At 43.1% G+C, this 10,558-nt stretch overlaps 1 protein-coding gene across 1 annotated transcript; it reads right to left on the bottom strand.

The window, feature by feature from the left end:
• Nucleotides 1-614: 614 nt before the first annotated feature.
• On the bottom strand, nucleotides 615-1,787 carry LOC139550821 (class E basic helix-loop-helix protein 22-like). Its single transcript, XM_071362003.1, has one exon. It carries the CDS (start codon nucleotides 1,601-1,603, stop codon nucleotides 965-967), a length of 639 nt encoding a protein of 212 aa, XP_071218104.1. The 5' UTR covers nucleotides 1,604-1,787; the 3' UTR covers nucleotides 615-964.
• Between the last annotated feature and the right edge of the window lie 8,771 nt (nucleotides 1,788-10,558).

Here is a 10,558-nt window from a genome sequence, read left to right as displayed (position 1 = left end):
AATAGTTTAACTATTTTACAGGGTAAAGCACAATGTGATCATAGCTTTATGTATTAGATGGTGGGGTCCCTAAACATTTCTGATGACATATTTATTCGTATAATGTTTCAATAACAATAACTGACCATTTAAAGTTATACATTCAAATGTCTTTCCTATTTCAAGACACTAACAGGATACTTACTATTTACTATTCATGAAATCAAATACATTAAAACCTAACCAACCAGTCCTGCACATGGCTGTAATTGTATTCATACATTTTTACCTAAAAGTGACCTATATTCTTTTAATGGGGTCATTGGAGTCTGCAAGGTTATCAACTATGATCAAAGACTAATTGTTTTGTTTGACAACCTCACTGTGGCTTTGACTTGCCGATCCTTGTTTGAGCATATTGTTTTCCTTGCTACTGAAAAAAAAACATTTATGTTTGTTAGGCTATATGGCTCAGTTTTTACATTGTATTTTGGGGAAATTTAAACAAGACAATTAATAACAATCTTAAATTAATGGAAATAAATTGTTGATAAATTGTGACTTTCAGATGTTAAGTGTGGTTGTACATACACGATTTAGAATATAATGCAGAAATATAGACCATAACATCTCTATTATATCACCAATACAATTTATTCATCGAACATCATCGATTCAAACTGAATAAAATTAATAAAGGCCTACATAATGGTCAAATAAATAGACTGGACTTGCATTATAATTTGTTAAAGACAAATTAGCCTCACCATTTTGACCATGTTATGGAGCTGTCATTTCGTTTGGTGTTGCAAAAACAACAGCTATTTCGATACATAATCACCATGAAATATATAACATCATCATATACAGTAAGAATCCATATTTTGGTAATGTGGTTACTTCTCAGTCAGTCACGCTGGTCCCATCAATTCAGTTGTGTGCACGAAGCTTGAAGTCCCCTGTTAGTGTCGTCAGCCACAACTGTTCAAGGTTTATGGTTGAAGTGTTTATTAAAGAGATTTGCATTGCTATGGAAAGGGTCTGGAGTCCCAGCAGAGAACGGGTATCCTGTCTGCTGGTCATAGAGCCCCAATCGGGGTGCACCAGATGTATTCGCCGCGGTAACGCCGGGTCCATGGTTAAGATAAGTGACAAGTCTTCTCATCTCTTCAAGTGCTTGCGCTTGCATGAGGATGTAGTTTTTGGCGAGGAGCAAAGTGGCTATTTTGGATAACTTCCGTACGGACGGGCTGTGCGCGTAGGGGATCACCGACCTCAGTTCATCGAGCGCGTCGTTCAGGTCATGCATCCTCCTCCTCTCACGGGCGTTAATGTTCAGCCGCAGCACTTTCTGCTCTTTGTGTTTCTTACCTGCGTCACATTTGGCCATTGATGCCATGAGCCTTTCCTCGGGAAAAAGCACCATGTCACTCCTGCCAATGCCATCACTGTCATCATCCTGACTCTGCTCCCCACCACTGCTCTCAGCGGCTGCTGCGGCGGCAGCGGTGTGTTTTAAAAATTCCCCGTACTTTACGCACAACGATTCAGATGGGAAGCCAAGTGTTCCCGCCTGAACGCCGGCCATTGTCCCCGGTTGTGAGTGCTCCTGATCAAAACTCATGGATGATTGTCGATCTCTGGGAGAGGGAGACAGTCCTATGCTAGAGCCCGATCTGAAAGAATCCACCCTTTTGCGCCCAAACGCTGGACCTTTGTGAAGAACTTCTCTCCTACAGAGTTCTGGTGTGCGCAGTCCTGTTAAGTCAGTGGTCCCACCCCCCACTCTTTCTCGACCACTTGTGATTGCCCTGGATTCTGCGCGACACTTTTTTGATGTTACACTTGTCCAGTGACGGTTTAATATGATACAGTACAGTGCGCCCTCGGAGGTTCACCTTCAGGAGATAATAAAACACATTAGGAGAAGCAGGATTATGCTGCAGGCAGTTTTCTACTTGATTAACTCCAGGCAGGAATGAGAGGTTTATTTTATGGACCAAATGGAGAGACAACAACCCATGTGTAATAGGATACATGGTGATGCCATTGACCATCATTAATGTTAATGTGCGGTGAAATGACAGGGATGAAGATAATGATTGCATCCCCTGTCAATCTTTGGTTTCAATCATAAAACCGATCATCAGTTGACTTGTCTACTGTTTTAAATGCATCTTAAAGTTAACTCATTATGGTATTGGGCAGCATAGCACAGGTCTATAGTGGACTGGTCCATAGCAGGCTACTGTGATCTGTGGCCTTCTTCCTGATTTTGTTGCAAATCCTCAAATGAGTGGATATATGATTTCATTATATTTGTCAGATGAGCTCAATTTTGCCCTAACATATTTTTTTTTCCTCCAAGGCCCAAAACAACAGAAAATGTGAACTTTCAAATGACATGGAGAAAATAACATTAAGAAAATAGATATTTCATGCTTCTAATCATGCTTCCAAGTAATATTTGGAAGCATGACGTATATATATTTTTTAGAATGTGATCTTATAATGATATATTATATCAAACTAAATCAACCGGAGAAAGGCAGCATTTAACAAGGAATCCCTCAAGCAGTTCAACTAAACAATTGAATATACAATAAGCTCCTCCCATACTGCAGAGCCCCACAATTATGAGACTTCTCAGCTACAGTGGATGGAACATAAAGTCTATAAGAGTCTATTCTTCCTCTATACATGAATCATAATGGCATATTGGTTTAGGAATACTTTACTTATCCTGGCTGCATGCTATTTTGGTACAGTATAGTGCTTGTCATTTCTACATTGTCATTCTCTGAACCTTAGCCTATTATGTATTATAAAACCCCAAAATATAAATTTTTCAGATTGTAAAGGTGAAGAGTCTGTTGACCAGCAGAGTGGACATGTTACTGCCCTTGAAGGAGGACTGGTAACACTCAGCTGTAACTACACTACTAGTAGTACATCTTCTGATCTCTTCTGGTCCATCCAGTTAACTAGGGACTCTCCTTGTACAATACTTCTACTATTAATTTCATAATTTTTTATTTCCTCAATCATATTGCGTGATTATTTTCCTCCTAATACAAATGTGTATTACATTATTTTCCAGAATGCAGAGGAGAAGACTCAGTCATTCAGCCACCAGGAGATGTGATTGTTACTGAGGGAGAACAGGTCACACTGGACTGTCAATTTGATACTGTGGATACAAATGCATACCTGTTCTGGTACAAGCAGGGAGCTAATGACTTCCCAAAGTATATGCTGAAACGGGCGACTTTCGGATCAGATAATGCCATTGAATTCCTGGGGAGATTCGATGCCCATCTCAATTTAATTACATTTAAATCAGTATTAAAATCAGTCCCCTTGGCGATCCAGAGATTGCAGCTGTCTGACTCTGCTGTGTACTAATGTGCTCTGAGGTCCACTGTGACAACAGGATATACAACCTCCTATTGTGGTAACAACTGTATTTAGAGTAAGTAAAAACACATTTAGCATAATAGGGGAAATTCTATACAAATCAGAGAATATTATCAATATGGAAACCAAATCATTTGAAAATGCATTTTTATTCCTGTTATTCATTCACCTCAGATGATCCTCTGAAAAATAAGTTGTGTTGTGTTTAGAGGAGGAGCTAGTATGAGAATGAAAATTAGACTCTCAAAATGGCATGAAGGTCTTTCCTAAGCTTGTTATATACATATATATTTTGTGTTTTACCCCCTTTTGCAACACAATTTCAATCTTGTCTCATCGCTGCAGCTCCCCAACTGGCTCGGGAGGCGACGGCCGAGTCATGCGTCCTCCGAAACACAACCCACCAAACTGTGCTTCTTAACACCCGCCTGCTTAACCCAGAAGCCAGCTGCACCAATGTGTCTGAGGAAACACTGTTCAACTGATGCCCGAAGTCAGCCTGCAGGCGCCCGGCCCTCCAAAAGGAGTCACTAGAGCGCGATAAGCCATGTAAAGCACCCCCGGACAAACCCTCCCCTAACCCGGATGACGCTGAGCCAATTGTGCGCCGCCCTACGGGACTCCTGATCACGGCCGGTTGTGACATAGCCTAGCATCGACCCCGGGTCCGTAGTCACACCTCAAGCACTGCGATCCACTCGGGAGGCCCCACCTTGTTCTTTTTTTTACATTTGTGGGTAAGTCAAATTAATTTAACAGTAAGGATAATGTGTAGTTACAGTATTGATAATGTGTAATTACTTCCTTACAAACTTGGAAAAATGACACACAAGCTTTGACCGTTAACGTTGACAAAGTGGCCGAACGTGTGTATCTGGAGGTCTCCTCTGTTGAAGTGACAGACTGCTCTGTACTACTGTGTTCTGAAGCCCCCAGTGACAGGAAACCCAGAAACACTACAAAAACCTGACTGTAATAAATTCCTACTAGTAACACCATGTAATAGGCAAGAATCTGAATACAAAATAATCAGAGATCATGTTCATGGTTATCCATCAATTAAGTCATATTTGTTCATCACAGATTATAATGTTGCTGTAATGTGGGTCCAATTACTGACTAGAAGCTAAAATGAGAGGTAGAGAGATGATTCTCCTCTAACTGACTGGAAAAGTGGGATGTCTTCAGTTCTGCCTCCTGATAACACACTGTTACACCCATCACCATGTTTCTCTACCCAGTGTTTCTCCTCTCTGCACTTGTTGGTGAGTATTAGTCTTACATTACATACTTTTTGTTTATTGTCAAGTGTCATTTGTAAATAGAACTTCCTAGAAGAAATGTAAATGACTGATTATCTTTTCACTTGTATTGAATATGACACATAGTATGTAATAATTTCCCACCAACTGAAAATGTTAATTTAATCTTAACTTTATTACAGGTGGCAGTTATGAAAATGACATAAAACCAACTTCAGAGACAGAACATGGCATGGAGGGAAGCAGTGTTAGACTGTCTTGTAACTACTCTGACTCAGTAGACTATCTTCAATGGTATCGTCAATATCCCAGATCAGCACCCCAATTCCTCCTCTACACTACAGTCACCTCAAAGCCCTCTGTAATAAGAGCTAAACCTGATGACCCTTGACTGCCTGTTAATCTGAATAAAGAGAGAACCAGTGTGGATCTGGAGATCTCCTCTGCTGAAGTGACAGACTCTGCTCTGTAATACTGTGCTCTGAGGCCCACAGTGACAGGAAACCCAGACACACTGTACAAAAACCTGACCGCTCATGATAAACTCCTCTAATGCATATTGTAGCGCAGGGGTGGGGCGTCCTACTGTAGGTTCATGAAAATAAATTATCTTTTAAAAAACTGTTGGACTTCACTCCAGTATATAACCTCAACTACAATATGATGGTTCTCTACACAGTTATTTTACTTTCTGCTCTGACAAGTTAGTAAATGACTGTATTCCTGTCATTCTCTTGACTACATTTTTTAGGCTAATGTATAGTTTATCTGTATTTTTTTGGGATTTTAGAGTAAATACCAAGATCTTTCCTAATTTCGAATACATCTACCTTGTGATTTATCCATCACCTCCTCACATTAGCGGGTGACAGTTTTCTTCAGACCATACAGCCAAACCAAGTGTATGGAGAGGAGTGTAGTAATGTTCAGCTTTCCTGCAACTCCTCAGCATACAGTGTACTGTGGTATAAACAGTATCCAGGATTCCCAAATCTACCTCTTCATCCTCCATGCCTCTAGGACTGCACGGAGAGCTAGACTTCCCTACCTTCTCCTCCCTGTTAAACTGAACAAAGAGAAGGTGTGTGCGGATCTGGAGATCTCCTCTGCTGAAGTGAGATACTCTGCTCTGTACTGCTGTGCTGTGATGTCCACAGTGACACTTAACTCACTGACTCAGCACTCAGCAGAACACAGACCTGTCACCTGTCAGTTATAGATTTACATGCATCTGATGTATTTTGCTTGACCACAGCACCATCAAGTGGAGTATTCAGTGCATAAATAATTTTTAAACTGCTATTAAATGTACATATAAAATACATTTGTTTCAACATAGTCAGTAGGAGGAGCTAGAGTATAAAACTCAGGATCAGATTATGAATAATGCCACTTTAATAATGTTTTCATATCTTGCATTACTCATCTCATATGTATATACTGTATTCTATACTATCTATTGATTTGATTAGATTATGAATCCTCAAGATAAGACATGATACTACCATGTAGATTATAGCCAGTTGATGCTGTGCTTTTCATCAGCAGCTGGTGCTTCTTCTACACATCCTGCCATCTACAATGTTGTTCTGTTCACTTTTACTCTTCTTTGACTTGATAGGTAAGTAACTACATTTTCATTCAAACTGAATGTGATTATGTTTAGGTGTATTTCTTTTTCAAATCCAAGAATTTAAATTTTTTACCTTTACACTGCATTTGGAATTAATTACATTTTCCATGTGGGTTTAAAGTATTAACATAATATATGTGTTATAATCATAATCATACAGGTCTCAGTTCTGAACAGGTAATAACACCCTACACTGATATAGAAGTGGCTTCAGAAAGGGACACAGTTACTCTGGCTTGCAACTACACCATCTAAGTTAAAACTCTTCTATGGTATCGACAGACAATTACAGACTACAAAAATAAAACCAGCCACGTCTCGGACACCGACGTCTTGCTTCCAGACAAACTAAACACCTTCTTTGCCCGCTTTGAAGATAATACAGTGCCACCAACGCGGCCTGCTATCAAGGACTGTGGGCTCTCCTTGTCCGTTGCCGACGTGAGTAAGACATTAAACGTTTTAATCCTCGCAAAGATGCCGGCCCAGGCGGCATCCCTAGCCGCGTCCTCAGAGCATGAGCAGATCAGCTGGGTGGTGTGTTTACGGACATATTCAATCTCTCCCTATCCCAGTCTGCTGTCCCCACATTCTTCAAGATGGCCACCATTGTTCCTGTACCCAAGAAGGCAAAGGTAACTGAACTAGATTACTATCACCCCATTGCACTCACCTCTGTCATCATGAAGTGCTTTGAGATGCTAGTCAAGGATCATATCACCTCCACCTTACCTGTCACCCTAGACCGACTTCAATTTGCTTACCGCCCCAATAAATCCACAGACGATGCCATCGCTATAACACTGCACTCTGCCCTGGGCAATAGGAATACCTATGTAAGAATGTTGTTCATTGACTATAGCATTCAGCATTCAACACCATAGTACCCTCCAAGCTCATCATTAAGCTAGAGGCCCTGGGTCTCAACCCCGCCGTGTGCAATTGGGTCCTGGACTTCCTGACGGGCCGCCCCCAGGTGGTGAATGTAGGAAACAACATCTTTACTTCGCTGATCCTCAATAATGGGGCCCCACAAGGGTGCGTGTACAGTCCCTTCCTGTACTCCCTGTTCACCCATGACTGCGTGGCCATGCACGCCTCCAACTCAATCATCAAGTCTGCAGACGACACAACAGTGGTAGACTTGATTACCAACAATGTTGAGACAGCCTACAGGGGAGGTGAGGGCACTCGGAGTGTGGTGTCAGCAAAACAACCTCTCATTCAACGTCAACAAAACAAAGGAGATGATCGTGGACTTCAGGAACCAGCAGAGCGAGCACCCCGCTATCCACATCGACAGGACAGCAGTGGAGAAGGTGGAAAGTTTTAAGTTCCTCGGCGTACACATCACTGACAAACTGAAATGTTCCACCCACGCAGACAGTGTGGTGAAGAAGGGCCCCCCTCTAGGGATGCCACCTTGCGTCCTACCTGGGCGCATACCTGGTTGAGCGGGTTGCCGGCATTGGAAATCCGCGATGAGGCCTGCGTCCAGGATGTCCCTAGCGGGGACCCAACACCTCTCTTCCGGGCCATAACCCTCCCAGTCAACCAGGTACTGGAACCCCCTGCCCCGAGGTCGAAACTTCAGTAGATGCCTCACCGTGTACGCCGGTTGGCCATCGATGAGATGGGCGAGAGGGGTGGGCATGGAAACAGGAGACAAAGGGCTGTGAGACATGGGTTTAATTCTGGAAACATGAAAAGTGGGATGTATACGGAGGGTACAGGCCAACAGAAGACGAACAGCAGAGGGGCTAATGACCTTGGAGATGGGGAAAGGATAAACCGGGGGGAGAGTTTGAGGAATTCCACCCAGAGAAGCAGATCACGGATGGACAGCCATACCTTCTGCCCGAGACAATACCGGGGAGCCGGGGTCCGGAGGCGATCCCCTTGTCGTCGATACCTAAAGGTGGTCTTGAGAGGGGCCGACCGGGCTCTCTTCCAGGTACGACCACAGCGGCAGACAAACATCTGGGCCGAAGGTAGGTCACCAAAAGCGTTGTCGCACAAAGGCCAGGGTCCGCCGGGAGCCTGGGTGGCAGGCAAGCCTGGAGGAATGGGCCCACTCCAGGACCGAGGACCGGACCGCTTCAGGGACTAACATCCGGTACTCAGCAGAATACAGACCTGTCAGTTTGTGGTTTTTCAAACACCTGCTATCTTTTGTTTGACTACAGCGAATCATGTGGAACATGTGGATCTGGAGATCTCCTTTGCTGAAGTGACAGGCTCTGCTCTGTACTACTGTGTTCTGAAGCCCACAGTGACAGGAAACCCAGAAATACTGTACAAAAACCTAGAACATCTGAATGCGGGGGAAAAGTTATCAACAGGCACATGAATTAATGTGTCCAGAACACTATTTTAGCCAAACCCTGACCCTGACCCTAAACCTAAACCTAACCCTTTCTTAATATCCCCATCCCATCCCAGATCAATCCTAACCCTAGTCATAACTCTAACTCTAACCCTAACTCTAGCTTCGTTTCTACATTCATTATTAATTTCTAACTTTTTCTTGATAATGAATGTATAATATGAATGGCCTGGATTCGTTCAAAATAAATGCATCAATGCTACTACGTACATTAAACAAGGATTTCATGGCACACACAGAAACAAAGTTGGTTGTTCACCACCCCCTGTCTTTGGCAGTAGGTGGAGCTACAACATTTTCTCCAATCAGCAAGACTGAAAGATTGCAGTAGAGAGAGATATTCAACTCTGCCTGTAAGTCCTTGTTTGTGAGTTTTGTATTCAATTTGACCATTTTAATTGGAACACTAGAATGCATTTTATAGTTGTCAAAAAAGCTATCAAAAATAGCTACATGTTTTTCCTTTTCTGACAGATGGTAGTTTTGAAGATGACATTAATTCCACTAGGTCTATGGTAGGTGGTGTGGAGGGTGATACCATCACACTATCCTGCAGCTACACTGGCTGTGTAAACAATCTACAGTGGTATAGTCAGTATCCTAGGTCTAAACCAGAGTTTCATCACCATGTCAGGGTATGTCCAGAAAACTGTCCCTTCTCACATGTCAGCTTAGGTTCATACCGACCGAATGGATCTGGAGATCTCCTCTGCTGAAGTGACAGACTCTGCTCGTCCTCGCTCTACTTCTTTCATTCAACTTTTTGAACCCCGGAAGGTTTATCTGGACATGGTTCTCTAGGACCTCCACCAGACAAAAAAGCTAAGTAGTAACATTAACTTTATGCCCTCTAAAAACAGTCGCTGTACTCATAAAATGCAGGAGAACAATCGTCTTATGGTGAAGATAGCCGAGTCGCAATCCTAACTTCAGACGCAATCATTAGGCAAGAGCAGTTTAAGTGTAGGAAAGTATGAAACAGCATCTGTGCCACCAGTAAGTACAGATAGCGGTATTAATCCCCCAACACAGTCCCAACAATTTTCTCAAGGCTTCTGGAAAGAAATGCTGTCGGCATGCTCAAACGGTGTCACTCATTCAGCCGACAGAAACTTTCAATCGGTTTTCCCCATTAAGCAACGAGTCGGTGTCAAAGGCCGTGCCTTCTCAGGTCCCTCCTCCACCTGTTAAGGAGGCTGAGCCGCCGAAGCCTCTCACTATTAGCTCAGAAAAATTGAAAACCCTAGTCATTGGCGTCTCCATTACCCGCAAGATTAGATTGAAAAAGAATCATCCAGCGATCATACACAGTTTACCAGGGGGCAGGGCTACTGAGATAGAGGCTCATCTGAAGATGGTGCTGGCTGGGGCTAAAACTGGCGAGTGTAGACTGTATAGGGATATTGTTATCCACATCAGCACCAACGATGTTAGGATGAAACAGTTAGAGGTCACCAAGCACAACATAGTTTCAGTGTGTGAATTAGCCAGAAAAATTAGTCAGCATCAAGTAATTGTCCCAGTTAGGGGGAGTGATGAGCTCCACAGCAGAGTCTCAATTGCTGCTTGAAAGCTGTTTTCTGCCCCTCCCAAAAGATGGAATTTGAAGATAATTGGCCCTCTTTCTGGGTCTCACCCACAAACAGGACCAAGCCTGGCCTGCTGAGGAGAGACATGCTAGCTGGAGGGGTGCTCTCATCTTATTTATCAACATAGACAGGGCTAACTCCTCTAGTTCCACAATGAGATTGGGTGTAGGCCAGGCAGCAGGCTGCTAGCCAGCCTGCCAGCATAGTGGAGTCTTGTTGCAAGCACAGTCAGACCGTAGCACAGTTTCCCCATTCAGACCGTGGCTGTGCCTCAATCTATGTCTGGAAAATA

The sequence above is a fragment of the Salvelinus alpinus genome, chromosome 23 (genome assembly GCF_045679555.1).
Source record: "Salvelinus alpinus chromosome 23, SLU_Salpinus.1, whole genome shotgun sequence".
Lineage (NCBI taxonomy): Eukaryota > Metazoa > Chordata > Actinopteri > Salmoniformes > Salmonidae > Salvelinus > Salvelinus alpinus.
The sequence above is the reverse complement of the archived record's forward strand: the minus strand, read 5'-3'. Positions and strand labels throughout refer to the sequence as shown.